At 43.5% G+C, this 20,045-nt stretch overlaps 1 protein-coding gene across 2 annotated transcripts in view; it reads right to left on the bottom strand.

Annotated features, from left to right (window-relative positions):
• atp2a2a (ATPase sarcoplasmic/endoplasmic reticulum Ca2+ transporting 2a) overlaps nt 1–20,045 on the bottom strand; it is a gene marked incomplete at its 3' end in the record, with an annotated part of 96,796 nt that overhangs the window by 15,358 nt on the left and 61,393 nt on the right. For both annotated transcript variants that reach the window (XM_080467389.1, XM_080467388.1), the window contains exons 9-14: nt 17,776–17,864; nt 17,604–17,706; nt 8,570–8,701; nt 8,355–8,474; nt 8,054–8,272; nt 6,065–6,400 (exon numbers count right to left, since the gene is read on the bottom strand). In XM_080467389.1, coding sequence (XP_080323515.1) covers nt 6,065–6,400; nt 8,054–8,272; nt 8,355–8,474; nt 8,570–8,701; nt 17,604–17,706; nt 17,776–17,864 — 999 coding nt within the window. The remainder of the gene's footprint in view (nt 1–6,064; nt 6,401–8,053; nt 8,273–8,354; nt 8,475–8,569; nt 8,702–17,603; nt 17,707–17,775; nt 17,865–20,045) is intronic.

The raw sequence follows: 20,045 nt of genomic DNA on the forward strand, positions 1-20,045 counted from the left end.
TCTCACCTTACTTCACTTTACAATAAGGAACAGTGGGGCGGTGCCTAGGGTGGGAGGTCCAGGTTACTCAACGGCGGTCTGGGTCCTCCCCAAACTTTGCACACCCCGACTTTCTTCCGCTTGACGGCTTGGCAGCGGCTGAGGTCTCACTGGGGTGAGTGTGGCTGGAATGCGGGGGGCGCACTCGCTCAGGCATGGCGCTTGTGGGGAGACTGGGGTGTGGTGCTCCCCATTCGCTGTTGGATTAGTGGAGGATGGGATCTCGCGGTGGCTGGGTGGGGGCCCGGCTGGCGGGAGGCATCACGCTCCCCCCAAGTGTGTGAGTGTGTGAGCGTGTGCGTCTGTGTCTGTGTGGGGGTGGGTGTATCTATCAAGATCGGGGGGGGGCGGCTGGGCCCATCTCTGCCCTGCTGGGTTGGGGGTGCGGTGGGTGGGCCGGCTCCCGGGGGTGCGGCGGGCTTCGCCACCGGGATTGGGGGGGCTCTTGGCCCGCTCGGCCCGGGGTCCCTGCTCCGGCCAGTCTCGGCTTGGCGGCTTGGGTCGGGGCCTGGGGCCCTGTGCCCTGTGCCCTTAAACCTTCTCTTGTGGGCTCTTCTTGCTTGGGGGGGAGCCTTCTCTGCATTCTCCATCTGGTGCTTTCTGGGCGGGGGCGTAGCTCTCTGGGGGGGCTGCCGTCCGCCGGGGTGACGGTGTCCGGGACCGATGGCCTCGGGCCCCGGGGTGTCGCTACATGTCACCCCACAACAGTTCCGGCCACACCCAGTGGACAAGCCACACACACACACACACACACACACACACACACACACACACACACACACACACACACACACACACACACACACACACACACACACACACACACATTTCCACACCTCATGAAATGTGTTGCTGAAGTTGCTTGTTTTCTGTCATCATTTGCTCAAACTCTCAATCAGAATATGCAGAGGTCGGCCGGGTTCTGACAGAGAACCATTCCAGTTCCAGACCCTTTTCCCAGCCAGGCTGCATGTGAAACACCAGTATGGAGCCAAAATCTATGACACCATAAACGAGGCAACAGAGGACCTGGTGAAAAGAGGCTACACTGTGTCGGTCACCAGACCTCCGCAAACACTGATGGAGCAGATACAACAGCTGTCCTGGGACAAGACCAACAGGAGAGGGAGGAAGAGCATGCTCAACCCCGGGAGAGACCCAAGCTACAAGGAGAAGCTCCGAGCCTTCAGGAGAGCCTCACCAGGACCATCGACGACCTGAGAGAGCACACACCATCAGCTCCACGGGGAGTTGTAGGATTTAATTCTTGACTTTCTTTTGTTGGACACTATTAAAATGAGCATAAATACTTTTAAAAGGAGTGAGTTGGTAGAAAATTACAAGAAAGTAAAATGGTTCATTTTGGGTTCGCTTTCTTGTACTGTACAGCCATCACATAATATAAAGAGCCCTCTTTAGGACGAGGGCAGTCTCTTTGAGCCCTGTAGTGCGGCTCAATAGGGTCACATAGGCAGACCCCAGCTTTGGGAGTCAGAAACTACGTTCATCATTGTTCTATTTTATGTTCTATTTGTTCACTCTCTGTCGGTTCTCCCAGGGAAGAGGGAGCTGATCAAGATCATGTGTGTGGTTAAGGGGACAATTACATAGATGCAAAATAGACCTCTAAATAATTGTATCATTTAATATAAATGGCATACTCAACCCAATTAAGAGGTGAAAAAATTTGACAAAATAAAGAAAGATAAAATTCAATTAGGATTTCTACAGGAATCTCACCTTAATGATTTACAATATGTTAAATTGAATAAAATGGGTTTCAAACATGTTTATTTTTCTTCCCACAAATCAGGTAGATGAAGGGGGGTGGCCATCCTGATAGCCAGTGCTGTGAACTATGAACACATATCTGAATATAAAGACAAGGAGGGTAGATTTGTCTCAGTTATTTGCAAAATAGAGGGCAAGATTATGAGCCTCCTTAATGTGAATGTCCCTCCTGGCAGTGACTGGTCTTTTTATAAATAGATATTTGAAATAATGGCTATAAAAACTCAAGGGATCTTAATATGTGGTGGTGACTTTAATACTCGATTAAATCCAAAGGTGGAATCTCCAAATGGAAAATCAGTTACAAAAAATATTTGTAAAAGAATTGGGAATTTGATATAGAAATTGGATAAAAATCCAACCAGTCGTGACTACACACATAACTCATCGGCACATAATGTCTATACCCAGATAGACTATTGTTTTATGTTTAAACAAGATCTCCATAAGTCAGTAGATTGTGAATTTGGCCCGAGCCTCTTTCAGATAACTGCCCAGTGTACATTTCAGTCCAACTTAATAATAAGATTAGATCTACCACTTGGAGTTTGAACATAAATATTTTAAATAACCCAGCAATTAAAGAAAAATTTTAAACCGAAATTCAAACATACTTAGTGTGAAAGTATGTGTAATTTATGCAAATTATAAGAGTGCTGTATTCTTCTCCAACAGCAAGGATTTAAGTCAATGGTGGTCTTTCAAACAGAAATACATTACAACGAGGGTGTAGACAAGGTTGCCCGGGCTATTAGGGAGGAGAATAACCTGAGAGGTATAACAATTGGTAATGTTGAAAATAAAAATTGCTTACATGCAGACAACGTTCTGATAACCATTCAAAATCCAGAATCAGGTATCCCACTGGTCATGAATATTTTGGAAACATATGGAAAATTTTCTGGATATACACGCAACATCCAAAAACAAACAGGTTCTGACCTTTTGCACCAACAAAACAATTACTCGACAGGTTGGCACCAGTCACAAATTAAATACTAGGGTGTGATATTGACAAAAAATCCTTCACAGTTGAATGATAACTACAGGCTGATAAACAGAAGGATCTATGATGATCTGGACCAGTGGAGCCTGCTCCCCTTCGACCTTGGCAGTAAAATTCGGATAATTAAAATTAGAAATTAAATTCTCCCAAGATTATTAATACCTATTTATGGCACATCCAACAGAGGTGTCTACAAAACAATTCAGGGAATGGGATAAGCATTTTTCAAGATTCATTTGGAGTAATAAGCGACCACGAGTAAGCTATGTAACATTACAATTGCCGGGGAAGAGGGGGGTATGGCTCTGCCATGCCTGTATGATTATTATCAGTCAGCTCAGCTCAGGCCTCTGGTGTGCTGGTGTAACCCAGGCTATGAAGCAAGATGGAAGGCCATATACAGTCTGTTCTGGGTTGTTTGAACAAGCTCAATGAAACATGCCCACTGCAAAACCCCGGGGTTGGTTTATCCCTGAAAACCTGGTCTAACCATTCATCCATCCATCCACTGTCCACCGCTTATCCGGGGCCGGGTCACGGTGGCAGCAGTCTAAGCAGGGATGCTCAGACTTCCCTCGCCCCAGACACTTCCTCCAGCTCTTCCGGTGGGACTCCAAGGCGTTCCCAGGCCAGCCGAGAGACATAGCCCCTCCAGCGTGTCCCAGGTCTGCCCTGTGGCCTCCTACCGGGTCTAACGTTAGAAAATATCAACTTCAAAGAGAAATACAACTGTTGAGCTGGTCTGCAGTTCATCCACACTTCCTATCTGCACTGCTGGATCATAAATATAAACAATGGACCAAATGAGGAATCACCTCCATCTGTAGCATAACAAAAAGTGGGGAACTAATTAGTTCTGAGGATTTCTGTCAAAAATATGATTTGGTGAAAGAAGACTTTTTCGATATTTACAGATCCGCCACTTTATTACAAAAGAAATTAAGACTCATGGACTTAAAGAAAATCCATCTCTAATTCAAATATTTAATGAAGCATATGAATCTATTGAAAGAAGCCAATATAGTAATTTCGGACGAAGTATGGCTCCAACTCTGGAAAAATTGATCTTTAACAACAAGCTCCTTACTATGGCGGGTTTTTAATTGGAAGCATCTTATTCGATTTTCTATTATCCCAAACCAGAAATCAAAGTGCAGTGGTTCAGCGGTGTCCTGCTGGAGGGAGTGTGGAACGGTTTCTGCAGACTGCTTCCATATATTCTGGTCTTGCCCAGATTTAAAGAAATTCTCGAAGGGGGTAGAACAACAAATATCAGAAACCCTGGATATTGTACTCGATCTCTCTTTCATATTACTAGTACTTAGGAACTCTTCCAAAGGGTTTGAATAAAGGGACATTTACACTATGTTCCTGGCAGCCACGGCAGCCCCATTTCAGGCCATCATGAACAAAACGGGATGAACGTGAGACAAAGCAGGGGGACGGGATGGGCAAACTTAACAGGTCGTGATTGCTGTGGGTACTGTGCCAGATTTTTAAACGGTCAGAGAATTTGCCACGGCGGCCACGATGTGGATGAGAAACTTAGTAGCCCGTAACGAAACGGGATGAACGTCACAAAACGTGGCCGCACATAATTAGCTGTAATAGAACTTGGAGGCGGTCCGTAGTGGGACGGGAGGCTTACAGGAAGTTAGGTTTAGTGCATGTTGTATCACGGTTGTTTCACGGTTGCTTCGCGTTGTATCACGCCGTGCTTTGTCACGGTTCTCACGGCATAGTTACGTTCAATCGCGGCTTATCCCGGCATGTGACGGTTTGTGGACCCGACGTGTTGCGTTCTACTCCGGTCTGCCAAAGCGCGCACGGTCTGGGAGGAAGCCGGGCCCAGAGGGGAGTTTCATTCGAGTCTGAGCAATCAACGACAGAACACCTTCTACAAGCTATGTCACCGCAAATGAAATCAAGAGGTATGTATGCATCCAGCAAAAGTCCCAGGATACAATGATTACATTCACTTTTGGTGACCCTTTAGGGCATAAACGTGCTTCAAAATGGCCCAGTGTCCACATTTCATCCGTAGAAAGCCTTGACAGAACGTGAAAAACGTGCCACGCCCTCCTCAGAATCCCCCAAAATCCCACGGCGCACTACGTTTTGGGCAAATGGGGCTGCCGTGAACATAGTGTAAACCTACCATAAAAGAGACTCGTACCTGCTGAGGATCATTATGGTTGCCAGCAAAAAGGCAATAACCAAATGCTGGCTGCAGAGGGACCCACCCACCATGAAACTGCTTAAAATATCATAAACCTGATTCACAGGATGGAGATATTGACTTTCACGCTACGACTACAAAAAGAAAAAGGAGAGGAATACTGGGAAAAATGGGATAGCATTAAAAACTCTAAAGGACTGTGTATATTAGAATGTATAATCTCACATTGCATTACCTGTGCATTGCTCCTGTTTAATGATTACAGTATTTTTTTCATAATTGTAAATATCCTTGCCCTCAATTGTTTTGTATCTTCATGCACGTTTTAAAAAAACAATTTTCAAGACAGACTTTTCCAAGAGGCCATTAAACACACCGCAGCACTCCAACCACATGGAGGTCCGATGCAATCTAGCAGGGCTCACTACAACTTCCATGGCAGGATTCAGGATTATGTTATTTGCCACTATATTATTTTCAAGACCACGAAAGCTGACGTTTGTCACCCTTCTCGACCACTAGAAGTTTCAAGAATAGCGGCCAATTTTTTTATGCAGCTGCACCAGAAGGAGAGATGTGAACTCAGATTTGTTTAATCCGTAAAGGTCTGGCTCCACGAGTATCTATCTGTAATGCAAAGGCCTTTTATACTGCATTTTTACATGGTAACATGGTTTTTATAGTCATAAAAAAAGTTATTGAGGGGTGCATTGACTCAGACCAGCACTAGTGAAAGCCTAGGTCTGAAATGCACGGCCTGAAAATGATGTTTTGTGTCGTGTTAGTTTTGTACGTTGGCTTTAGTTTTCAGTCATTTCTCTGTCATGCTCTTTTGTGTTGTACTTCTAAATGTAGAAGTTAACACTTGTAAAAAACTGAAATCATCACATCCACCAATGTCGCAAACTGCTGATGCTTCTTCTTCCTGATCCTGATGTGTGAATGTGGATCGAAGATGGACTTAATAAGTCCATTCAGTTTAAATGGCAGTGGCGGTAACTCAAATCAGACCTCGTAACCTCTGCGGATTCAGCTCTCAGACTTCGTACCATAGCTGTGATCTCATCAAATCCCTGCAGGAACTCCACGATCTTTGACTTGTGGGACGGCTCGACGCGGGCGAAGCACCTGGCGTGAGTGACGGCCTCCCGCTGGTCGTACGGCGTCAGTTCGTCGAACTCTCGGCCGGTGAAAGCCATGCGCTCCACGTCGTCCTCCTCGGTCAGGATGCCAATGCGGCGGCAAATAGCCACGGCAGTGCCTTTGTTGTCTCCTGTGATCATGATGACGCGGATGCCCGCCTGGCAGCACAGCTTGATGGAGGCGGCCACCTCCTGCCGGGGAGGGTCTAGCATGCCCACACAGCCGACGAAGGTCAGGTCAGACTGGGGAGAGACAAGTATGTAGTTTTAAATTCTCATTTGTTGTTTTTATAAGGAAACCACACACGTAGCAGAGAACGATATGCTATAAACATTATCAATGGGATAACTTAGACATTCTAGTAGACCAAGCTGGATTGTTATTACGGTGACTGTCAAAATAAAACTACCAAGCCCAGGAGAATATGGACTGGGAGTCATGACACTCTGGAAGAAACATTGATGTTATTGTCCATCATCGTTTTAGGCAGAAATTGGTGTTATGGGTGTCCATCCCAAAAATCTGGGTATCTAAATTTTGCCCCTTAACAATAATATATTTCCTTTTCTTCTTGACATTTTTGCTGATGCATCCAATATACTTTTTTTGCTTTGGTAAAAAGTTGTCTTTTTTCTTTTAAGGTCATAGCTTATTTTCATTGGTGATGGTTTTCACTTATACTTGTACCTGACTCACCTCACTCCAAACTTCACTACATGTACTTTTTTATGCCCCCTGCAGTATCACATTGCTTCTATCTGCACCCTTAAATTGTGCACCTGCAGACTCTGAACTGTGAAATAGTTTCCATTATCCTTGTATTAGTTTTAATTGAATATTAGATGCTTATTTGTTATCTACAGGCCACGTATAGCCAGGTCCCAAAACTTTAGAATGTCACAGTCACGCATAAACTGGTGATGGAGCAAAGAATGATTGTCGAACTCAAAATCAGTATTTTCACAGCAAAGAATATTTTATTCTTCACTGAAAAGCTTGAATAATGTGCAGTTATACAAACGTGTCAACATGTTGGAAATGAAAAATGAGATCGATCATAGGTCCATAGAATTAGTCCCACCTGTGTGGATTCTGCAGATATAATTCCTCAGCATTTTGGAAAGAAAATACAAATTCCTCCCATCTGCCCCAAAATTTGAACGCACCAGGATAAGTCCGAGAATTACGAACCAATCGGAGGCCGCTCTTTAAAAGATATGTACCACATGGTATCAATTAACCAATCTCGTTGCTCATTACTGGGTATAATACAAATGTCAGTCGAGAGTTGTTTACTCAAGCCGATAATTCGCTATATCTGGGCGAAAAAAGAAGAATTTAAGCAATTTTTTTTGGTTCTTAAAATGATCAAAGATTCTCATTAACGCTTAAAGTTTAATACCAAAAAGAGAAATAATGATTATCCAAACAAAAGCAAATAATTTTCCCTTTTAAAAATACACACATGTGTATTTAATATTTTTTATTGTATTTATATTAAATTCTAGTCTTTATTGTTAAGTTTTATTTACAGTATTTTACGAGTTTTTTCTGGTTAAAGATAGGTGAAATAAGATTGATAAAATGCACAAGTGCCCGAGGGATAGGATTAAATAAGTTTATCCTTCTTCCTACTCCTTTTCGTTTATGTACATTACGACTTGCACGTATCAAAGACAGATTCTGGTGTCCCTTCTTTTTTGTCTTGTTCATTTAAAGATTTTTTTTATTTTTCTGTTTAAGTGTTCATCAATCAATCTTACATTTTATTTATCAATCTTATCTTGTATTTATTGCTTCATGCTCCTAACTTGTTCCTCTCAAACATCTCTGCAGCACTTTTAACTCAATAATCTTGCATAAAAGGTTCTTCACGAATTAAACCTGGATCTTACCTCATACTCTGAGAATTTGGCCGTTTCTGACAGTATCATGTTGTCCACCTTGGGTGGGCTGTCCCGTGTGGCCAGAGCGAGACACCTCAGCGTGTCGCGGCCCGTCCCGTAATCCCGGATGACCGACATGATCTTCTCCTTGATGTTTTGGTTGAGGGGGACTTTGCTGTTTCCCACCCTGACGTGGGTGCACCTCTCGATGACCCCCTCAGGGGCACCCTGCGAGGCAGAGCACACGTCTCAAACACGAGCAATAAGGCGGGATGACGCTCGTATGGTGCACGTTTTCCTCTCTGCATACCTTCACAAACATTTTACCCATGGATGAGCGGGACTTGTTTGGGGTACAGTAGACCGACATGGACTTCCTGTCTCTGGAGAACTCCAGCGTGAACTCCTTCCTCATGAGCTGTTTGATCACCTGAGAGGCCAGAAAGCATCGGACGGGTGAGAAAATCCTGCTGAGCGAGACGAGGAAACAAGCGGCGTGTGCACGATGGAGTCAGGGTCACTCACCGCGTTGCAGGCATTGGCTCTGTCAATCTTTGACAGACTGTTTACTTCAGTGTCAAAGACGTTCATCTTCTCCACCAGGCAGGTCAGCGCAGTCTCAGTGGCCTCGCCCACCTTCTCGTACACGCCTTTCACCTGAGATAAGCAAAAATAAAGACATTTCTGAAAGAAATAAACAACAGTTTATGTGTGATTTCAGCAAGATGAACAGCAAAAACACTGAAAACTGGCCTCATATTGTGACGCCACACAGATTTTAGCAACATCCTTCTTTTCCTAACCTTTAATCTGACAGGTGGTTCACACACACATTTACAGTTTGTGTACATAACATTTGTCTGAAGCCAAATATGGTATTATTGAAAGTTGGAAATTCGTTTTGACCAGTGTGTATAGAATGTGTGGCGCTGACGTCATATGCATATATGCTGGGGCAATCAATGAGCAAACGGGTTGCCTTTTAGGTGGTTGCTGGGAATTTTCTGGTAACAGAACGAAGACCAATTTTTTACATCATATAAAGCAGCTGGCGGGGGATTTTGGGTTGGAGTGTGGAAAAGTGGCTGTGTCTGGTTGGTTGTCTGTTCCACCTTGGTTTCTTCCTGAACCTGAGGTTCAGCTGTCTCTCCTTGAAGAAGGGAGAAATAGCCTCAGCAAGGATGTGAAGATGTTCCTGAATCAGCCTAATGGGTTCACGAAAATATTCACAGACAGTTCAAAGGATCCTGTTTCTAGGAACACAGGGATTGGAGTTTTTGTTCATGAGGAAAATCTACTAACCAGCATAGGCACATCAGATAATATGTCTATTTTTTTCTGCTGAACTTTTGGCAATTCAAATAGCTTTAGACTTGGTGGAGCATAATAAACCAAAGAACAGTGTCATATGCTCGGATTCTGCTGCTGCTTTGGTGGCATTAGAAGAAGGTGCTTCTAGAGCTCGCCCTGATTTAATAATGGTGATCCTGGAGGATCACCATTATTAAATCCAATTGAAGGGTCCGGTTGTCATGTTTCTTTATGTGGGTGCCAGGTCACTTGGGAATTGAGGGAAATGAAACAGCTGATAGCTAAAGAATCTTGACTAAAGAAACAATTGAATTAAATGTACAAATGGGTAAAGTGGAATGGATTAGCATAGCATCTCCAATGAAAAGCTGGAGACAATGTGGCAACAGGAGTGGGATCAGGAGCAGAAAGGTCGACATTTTTACTCTGTGCAACCTTCAGTAAAACATAAAAAGTGGAGGAGTATGCTGGTGATGTTATTTAAACCAGGCTGAGATTGAGGCATTGCTGTCTGGCAAGTAGTTGAAAGGTGATAGGGAAACGTCTGAATGGTTTATGTGAGTGTGAGGAATCAGAGACGGTATTTCAAGTATTATTTCGCTGCGAGATATACTGTTGTCACAGGCAGAAGCTGTTTGAAGATTTGTCTGATCTGGGTCTGGAGGTGTTTTCCTTGAAAACGGTTTTAGAGTTACAGGAAAATTATGACTCTCTTGGGAAGGCAGTGTTAAAATTCCTCCATTCCTCTGGATTATACAAGAGGATTTGAGCTGGTAGAGTAAAATCTTCTTTAGACGGTGGAGGGCAGCATTATGCGGTACGGCGTACCGCTTGCTGGAAATCAAGAAGAAGAGCAAACGGGTGTTGACCCCGGAAGGACGCACAGGTTTTTGACCGCTTTGGCGGAATTTGTGAGGCTATGGCCGTGTTTTGTTTTCTGATGCTTTTGAACTCTGATCGAATATGATTTTGCACTAAAATAAAGAAAGACTGTTGCATCTTACCGGATCTATGGACTCAGTTGATAGACACGAAGCAAAATGTAAACAATAGCCGACGAGCGCGTCACACCTCCCTACCGAGGCAACATCTCACCAGCCCAGTACTAGGCTGGATGGTATATTGTGAAAAACCTGCCCGATTGAACAGTTTGGCAGCAATAGGCCTACCTTTGGGAGACGTGTGGGACGATCGCGGGAGCTGACGAGTGGACAGGCGGCCTGAGATGACAGATCGCACCATAACCAGTCCTGGTGGTTGCTAACGGGTTAATGCCGGGTAGCGCTGTTGGGCCATGGAGCTGGAGGAGCACCGTAGGCGATCGCTTGCATTTATAAATAAAGGCGCCCAACAAGAGGTATGTGTAGCGCTACACCATCGATGGCCTAATTCTGTGCACACAAAAATCCAATGCATTGGTGATTATACCCCGTGCGTTGAGATCAAATCGGAGCATTGTGTAATCGCGTTGGATCATGTGACTCGTTGACTTACTTTCGTTGAGCTCATCTGAACTGAACTTTGCGTTGCGAGTCCTCGTACAATGAAGGGAGCGTGCGTGTTGAGTACGGACACAAACATTGATAATGAACAAAATACTAATAATGTGGTAACTGAAAAACATACTGTTAAAAATAACAGAAAGGGCTTAGGCTGAAAAACTGGATAAATTACAAAATACTAGAAAGTTTAAACTAAATAAAGCCTGTAACATTAGAAGGGAGTTGAATGAGTTTATGTCTGTTGGTGATAAAACAAAGGTGATAAATGCTCTTGAGGAACTGAAAATGATGTGTGATGAATCTAAAAAGGGTCATGATTCTTTGAGGAGGCTATTGTCTATTGAAGAGAGTGAAAAACATGAAATAGGGTTTAAAGCCAAAATGATCCCAAACAATGTTGTTCATATGTCAATGAATGGCTTTCTCAAACTGAAAAAGAAACACAAATGAATTCAGATACACAATGAAATGAAAATAAAAATGGTGAAAATGAACTCTCTCCAGAAGACAACATGTCAACAGAAGCAGTCAAAAAAGCAACAACTCCAGTGCTTCATCTGCGAAATTAAAGGCAGCAGCAGAAAGAGCTGCAGTTTTGGCTCGTGTCAAATTATTAAAGGAGTGACATGCTATTGAAGAAGAGGAAACAAAAATAAGAACATAAATGCTGGCTTTGGAAGCAAAGCTGGCTGCATCTGAAGCAAAAATGGAAATTTATGTTGCAAAGGAAGAGTACTAGTCGCGAACAAACTCAAAAACAAAGAGTAGCTGCAATAAAAATGGAGCAAAAAATGGACAAACAAACCCCACTGCCCAAGAGTTCATACTTCTTCATGGCAATGACAAACAAGCAGCACAACAAGAAGAGAAAATAAAAATGTCACAATTGGAAAATAAACTTGTGGATGTGAGACCAAAAGCAATGGAATGCAGCAAGTAAAACACAACAACACCTAGTGGAAAAAAATGAAAGCAAATGGAACACGTTAACAGCACCCTCTGGTGGAACAAGATGTAAACATGTGAAACAAAACAACGCTTGGAACACAATAGTAAAAGGATGTAAACAAAAGAACAAGCTACACAAAATTTAATTAAGTCTCAGTCACTGACTATCCAACGAATGCCTGGGGAGCTTTTGACGATCATGAGCAGACCAACTGAAATCACAGCAGCTATCATGAACCAGCAGCAGTCAATGGCACTCCCACCAGAACACATTCCCTTGTTCAATGGTGATCTTCTGCACTACAGGACTTTCATAAAGGCATTTGAGCAAGGAGTGGAAAGCAAAGCAACTGCAGAAGACAGTTTGTATTGCTTGGAGCAAATCACCCATGGTCAATCTCGTGAACTGGTGCAAAGTTGTCAACATATGACTCCAGATCGTGGCTATGCTGTTGCCAAAGCTCTACTGCAGGATCATTTTGGAAATCCTTACAAAGTTGCAACTGCATACATCAGCAAAGCTCTGTCATAGCAAACAATCAGAGCAAATGATACTAAGGCACTCCAGAGCTTCGCTCTATTCATGCAAGGTTACTGTAACATCATGGATGAGCTGGAGTATGTGCAAGACCTGGACATGCCAGTGAACATAAGGGCAATCTTGGCAAAGCTGCCATATAAGCTGAGAGAGTGCTGTTGGAGCAAGGCTCATGGCATAATGGAGACTACTGGGTATAGAGCTGGATTCAATGACATGGTGGAGTTTTTGGAGCATCATGAAATGATCCTTTCTGACCCATTTTCTGGGGATCTACAAGAATACAGTTCAGTCACAACATCATTAAGTCACTCTAGGTCACAGCCCAGTAACACAACAAGAGGAAATGTGGTGGCTAGCACAGTAACTGCTATGGGTGCACACAACGAATTTAAGCAGCCACTCTCACCAAAAGAGGATAGAAATGCAATTCAAGAAGAAGAGACACATGGACAAAGTGTTTTTGATTGAAGAAAAGAGGAGTGTGTTTTGGTTGTCTTTGTCGAGGCCATATCAGCCATGACTGTGAAGCGAGATTGAAATGCAACATTTGTAAACAAAGCCACCCAACTGTGTTGCACATAAATCGACAGACAACTTCTCCAGAACGTGGATTAGAAACCCAAGAACCCATTCCCATATCTCACACAACTTGTGGACATACAGGGGCTGGCAAAGGTCGCACCATGCTGTCAGTGCTTCCTGTTAAAGTCAAAGCTGCCATGGGTGATGCTGTGATTCAAACATATGAATTCTTGAATCCGGGCAGCACAGAAACATTTTGCTCCGAACAGCTGATGCATCGCCTGAGCCTCCTTGGAAAAAGAACCCAAGTCCAGCTGCGAACAATTGATCAAACAAAGATGAGCTCAGCCTATTCCTTGTTCAGCCTTGAAGTGGTTGGTTTGGAGAGCTCTCAGTTCTATTCTCTTCTGGAAGTCTTTACTCAAAAACAAATGCTAGTCACTACAGACAACATTGTAAGAGCTCAAGACCTGTTGAAGTGGCCTTGTTTGTCAAAAGTTTACATGCCATTCATCCACGCCAATGTTGACCTGCTGATTGGTACCAATGCACCCAAGCTGCTGGAGCTGTGGGAAGTCGTCAACAGCCAAGGAAATGGCCCATATGCTGTTAGAATGGTGGAAAGTATACTGTCAACTTACCATTTAAGAAAAGAGATGTTCACTTACCAAACAATTTAGCTGTGGCCCAACAGAGATTACAAGGTTTGAAGAAACATTTCAGTTGAACCAGCACTTCCATCAAGTATATGTGAAGTATATGAACAACACAATTGCTGGCAGTTATGCTGAACAAGTACCTGAAGATCAAAGAGACCTTGGCAATGGAAGAGTTTGGAATATTTCCCATCATGGGGTGCATCATTCAAGGAAAGGAACATTACATGCTGTGTTCAACTGTGGTGCTACATTCAAAGGTGTGTCCCTGAACACAGAGTTACTGCAAGACCCAAATCTCACAAGCACATTGCTGGGTGTCCTGATGAGGTTCAGACAAAAACAAATAGCCTTCATGGGAGACATTCAAGCTATGTTCGATCAAGTGCGTGTGCCGAAAGAGGATCGGGACTTCCTTTGCTTTTTGTGGTGGCCCGGTGGAGACACGACACAAGAACCAATGCCTTATATAATGATGGTGGATCTGTTTGGAGCCGTCTCGTCACCAAGCTGTGCAGCCTACGCTCTAAATAGAACTGCCCGAGACAATCAGCCAGTTTCCAGCCGGGGTTATAGAAACAGTCCAATAGAACTTTTACGTTGATAACTGCTTTAAGAGCTCGGCCACAAATATGTAAGCTATCCAACTGATACATGGTCTCATTGCTCTGTGTACAAAGGGAGGCGTTGCCTTTATAAAGTGGATAAGCAAAGTCGTGTTGTTCTGCAAGTCATCTCTGAAGAGCTGAGAGCCAAAGAGTTGAAAACGTTGGATCTGGATAATGATAAGCTTCCTGTGGAAAGAGCCCTTGGTCTTCAATGGTGTGCGGAAACTGATATTTTCAAATTTAGAATGGAAATGAAACATCGGGGTCTGACCAGGCGTGGAATGCTGACGGTCAACAGTTCTGTTTATGACCCACTGGGATTCTTAGCACCTGTGACTCTGCATGGCAAAATAATGCAGCAGGAGCTTTGCAAAAGAGGCTGTAATTGGGATGATCCTTTGCCACAGGATATTTTACAGCAATGGAAAAGGTGGTGTGAGGAGCTGAGCCAGTTTGCAGCATTCAGTGTGCATCGGTGTATCAATCAAACCATGTGACTTTGGAGCAATAAAGCAAGCCCAATTACACCACTTCTCAGCCAGCGAAGGAGGCTATGGAACAGTCTCATATATTTGTTTGGTGACTGAAGAAAATAAAATACACATCGCCTTTCTTCTTGGCAAAGGCAGAGTAACACCTTTAAAGGCTGTGACCATTCCCAGACTTGAGCTATCTGCAGCTGTCTTTGCTGTAAAAATGGATGCTATGATTAAAGCAGAACTGGGAATGTCCCTCCGGAAATCAGCATTTTGGACTGATAGCACTGTGTCTGTGTTGAAGTACGTGAACAATGATAACAGGCGTTTTCACACATTTGTAGCAAATCGAGTTGCCACCATAAGAGGTTTGTCTGAGCCTGTGTAATGGAGACATGTCCGTACGAAGGCTGAAGAGGGCTGAAAGTCTCAGTACTCTTGAAAAGCAGATGATGGTTGGAGGGACCAGAATATTTGTGGAGGGATGAGGAAAAGTGTCCCAACACTACGATGGATATTTCACTGGATGTGGAAGATAAAGAGGTCAAGAGGGAGGCAGTTGCTCATTCTGTCACAGTGGACACTCCTACACCCACAGACCAGCTGACCATTCTACACAGACTGGTGGAAGCTCAAGAGAGTTGTGGCTTGGTACTTGAAGTTTAAGTCATGGTTGAAGGAGAAGTGCAAAAGGAACAATCAGTTACTCCTTTTAGGAAAAGACAAAGCTCGCCATAAAATGCCACTCGACAGCCACAAGCAAATATTTTGTCCCTGGAAGAGCTACAAAATGCTGAAATTTCCATCATCAGTTACTGTCAACACCAGATGTTCAAGCTGGAAATTGAAGCTCTTTCCAGAAACTCAAAGGTGAGCCGCCACAGTTCCATCTATAATTTGGACCCAATCTTTGACAACGAGCTGTTGAGAGTTGGAGGCAGGCTCCATAAAAGTGCAATGCCTGTGGAAACTAAACATCCAATGGAAGCTCGTTAAAGAGCTGCATATTGCCAGTCTTATTCTTATGCACGCTTACCAAAGTGTTGGAAATGCTGGACGATCTCACACTCTGTCATCCCTGAGGAGAAAGTACTGGATCACAAAGGGCAATTCTGCCATTAGAAAGATAATTGGACTGTGCAGCTTCTGAAAATGCTACAATGGCAGACCTTTACAGTAGAAGATGGCTGACCTACCTGCTGCAAGGATTTTACCCGACCATCAACCTTTTACCAACACTGGGGTTGATTACTTTGGTCCAATCGAAGTAAAAAGAGGAAGATCCTGCTGCAGAAGGTATGGTGTGATATTCACCTGCATGGTGAGTCGAGCCATACACCTGGAGGTAGCGTTTTCCTTGGATACTGATGCATGCATAATCGCCCTAAGACGTTTCATAAATCGGAGAGGACAAGTCTAGCACCTTTGGTCCGATAATGGAACAAACTTTGTGGGAGCGGAGCGAGAATTAAGGGAAGCTCTCGCCAATTTGGTCCTGGAAGCTATAGCAGGATACCTGGCGCAGACTGGAGTAAAGTGGACGTTAAATCCACCTGCAGGCTTCCATATTGGTGGTATATGGGAGAGGATGATCCGCTTCGTGAGAAGGGTCTTAAGCTCAGTGTTGCTCATACATGACCCTGGATGATGATGGGCTGGCTACAGTGTTATGTGAAGAGGAAGCTATTTTAAATGACAGACCCATCACCAAACTGTCAGATGACCACAATGATTTGGAGCCGCTCACGCCCAATCATCTTCTCTTGCTATGAAGATAATCATCAATTCCTCCTGGAGTATTCACACCACAGGACCAGTACGGAAGAAAGAGGTGGAAGCAGGTGTAATACCTTGCTGACCTATTCTGGATGAGATGGGTCCGTGAATACTTACCATTGCTCCAACAAAGACAGAAATGGAATGAAAAGGAAAAGAACCTTGCTGTTGGAGATATTGTGGCTATTATGGATGTATCTGCTCCACAGGGATCATGGCCTTTGGGAAGAGTTTTGGAAGTTCATCCAGATGCTCATGGTTTAGTGAGATCTGTGAAATTGAAAACTAAGTCCAATATAACTGAAAGACCAATTTCCAAGCTGTATCTGGTAAATGAGGAAAGAAATATGAAAGGTCAATACAGTATTTGTCTCCTTTATGTTTTGAGAATTGTCATGTTTTTGTACCATGTCAATTAGGGGCCGGTGTGTAGGAGCCAAATATGGTATTAATGAAAGTTGGATATTTGTTTTGACCTGTGTGTATAGACTGTGTGGGGCCGACATCATATGCATATATGCTGGGGCAATCAATGAGCAAACAGGTGTTGACCCCGCACAGGTTTTTGACCGCTTTGGCGGAGTTTGTGAGACTATGCTCGTGTTTTGTTTTCAGATTCTTTAAAACTCTGATCTAATATGATTTTGCACTAAATAAAGAAAGACTGTTGCATCTTCCCGAATCCATGGACTCAGTTGATGGACACAAAGCAAAAGGTAAACAACATCCGCCTAGCGCGTCACACCCCCCTACCGTGGCAACATCTCACCAGCCCAGTACTGGACTGGCTGGTATTAAAAGTTTTTCCTGGAAAAACTGGTCTGGAAAGTGGATCTCTGAAAATCAATGTGGCATACAAATAACAATAAAAACAAAATCTTTATTTACAAAAACACCACACCAGGAAGGCTGAAGAGCTACATGTGTATCCAAATATTTGGACAAAAGTTTTTGTTCTATAACAAAGTACACATTGGGAGCTGTATCATTTTTATGGTCCAGGCTGTTAAAGATCAGCCTGGACTTCATGAACTAAATGAGTTGGACACCAGATGATTATACACAGTGCTGATGTCACATTTCTTTGGAGCCATCTGGACTGCAAACTGTTTGTCTCTGCACGTCACAGAAAGCGCCTGCACGCACGACAGGCTGGTGATTGTCAACATTTGTGTACATTGTGCACATTCACAGTTTACGGTAAATGTGGGCTGCAGACCTCGTTGAAGTCGAGAGAAGAGTCGTTACACAGAGCGCAGATGGTGGCCAGTTCCACCAGGGCGTCGTGCTGGGAGGTTTTCACCAGTTTGCCATCCTGGTAACTGAGGACAAGAACATGTATGATCAACTATGATCTTCATGGTTCATCGAGAGGCTGTGTCAGTACTCACACTTCTCCCTCAGGTGCGTAGGTGGAGCCTGTGATGGTGAACTCTGACAGAGAGCAGCCCTCACCGTCAGCTTTGTTGAGAATGAACATCTGGAAGTCATAGGAGAGCAGTTACGAACTAAACAAACCATATCATCCATGTAACTAAACTATTTGCTTTGTCTCAGTATACATGCACAGAGAGGAACCAATTTAGTACTGGTTCAGACCTGCTATGAGCATGCCAAACCTGTAGGGGGCAGTGTAGCAAGAAGTATGAAGCCATGATAGCCAATCAGAATACTGGAAAAAACACCATGTCACGAATTGTGATGTAAATATCCGCCTAACCCCCTTTAGATGCAAACAGAGACACAGATTTTATCCAGAATCTCCGCTGTGGTTGGAGTTTTCAGGAATCATCATTTGTGGTGAGTCGTAGCTATGTTTATGAGTAAATGCGCGGCACAAACGCAAAGAAATATCACAGTTTTTTCAAATACCCGGGTACGTGTAAACATGGCCTGAGATGGGAAGTTCAGTTTCCAGTTCCAGAACAGCTAATCTGAATTAGTTCAATCAACTCTCAGTATGTGAACCTTGAGTTAAACGCGTGCACAGCCACAATAAAAAGCCATCATCAATGGAGCCCCGATACCACTAGTCACTATGACAACACACCGAAAACCGAGTTATTTTGCCGTAAAAGTCCAGCGCTGCAGCAGCGGAGGAGAGAGACGACTGGGAGAAAACTGCTGCTAAAATCAACGCATAGGTTCGAACGCATAACTACATTGACTTAACATTTAACTTAAGATCGCAGCAGACAGGTAGAAATAATAAGTAGGTGTAAAATCTGAATTTCATTTAGGTGCAATCCAAAAGGAGAAAGGCAACTTGGAAACAGTTCAAAATGAAATATATAAACATAATTCAGAATGAAAAGGCTTATATGTATATGTGTTCTGATTGTACCTCATTTTGATTTTAGTATTTAAATTGATGTAGGCTTTTAAATAAAAATAAAAATTAATCAGTAGCCACTTCAAGTTGTAATTTCAACCAGTAAATGTTGTTTGAACTCGTCCTCTGTTAATATCCTACTTAGTAGATTAACAGTGTTTAGACATTTTAATTAAAGTAGAGTCATTTAAAATGTGATGATGTGTACATCAACACCCAATAAATGAATACCACACACACACACGCACACACGCACACGCACACGCACACACACACACACACACAGGAATTTCTTTATTTATATAACCCCCTAACACCAAAAAAAAAAAATACACAAAAAAATCACTTGTTTCAGTCCCAGGGTGACTTCTCTAACTGTTCTACACACTGTTGTTTTCCAATATTATAAAAAAAACTACCACTTCACAAAAAAACTTAATGCTGTGCATAAAATGTGCTCTGAGCTGAGGCACGGGTCAATTTAGAAAGGAGTTAATACAGTCACAAAACAAACTTCTAAGCTGGGCCGGAAGACTCTCTCGCGGCATAAGTTATCTCAAATTATTTCTGCCTCGATGCCAATCAGGTGTGGAAATAATGGACAATCCATTTCTAGTAACTGCTTCAGGTGGGAGGGGACAGGTGAAACCTCAGGGTTTCCTCTACAAAACCTGCCAGCGAGCAGGTTAGGTTCACAGAGTCTGTTACCGTGGTGACTGATCCCAAGCTTAATACAGCTCTCTTTCTGGAACGGAAAACTCAGAGTTTCCTTCATTTCAGGGTTAACATGCTCCGAGTTTTCACAAAACCCGCTTTCTGGAATACTTCCCCAGAACAATCTTCAACAGGAAGCTAGTCAGTTAGCAACTCGACAGCAGTCAGTCATCTTCATCTATTTGAGCTTCCTCCCGTTTACCTATTTTACACACTGTTTGTCTTCCCAGTCAGGTTATGGACTAGAGTTTCAAAAATAAACCATCCCATTCAGCCGCTTTGCTCTGTGTACATGCCGGAAGACATCCAGCTTCGATTACATCGTCTTGATTTGTTTGTCTTACTCCGTTAACTTTCATTGAGACAATGTACTTCATTTAGTTTAAAAGCCCAGTTTTATTCGGATTGAAGGCTCCTCCTGTGTGTGTGTGTGTGTGTGTGTGTGTGTGTGTGTGTGTGTGTGTGTGTGTGTGTGTGTGTGTGTGTGTGTGTGTGTGTGTGTGTGTGTGTGTGTGTGTGTGTGTGTGTGTGTGTGTGTGTGTGCGTGTGTGCATGCGTGTGTACCAGGCTGGGTGGCCTGCTGCCTAATGTGACAGAGGGGTGTGTGTGTTCAGT

The sequence above is a fragment of the Lipophrys pholis genome (genome assembly GCF_963383615.2).
Source record: "Lipophrys pholis genome assembly, chromosome: 7".
Classification (NCBI taxonomy): domain Eukaryota; kingdom Metazoa; phylum Chordata; class Actinopteri; order Blenniiformes; family Blenniidae; genus Lipophrys; species Lipophrys pholis.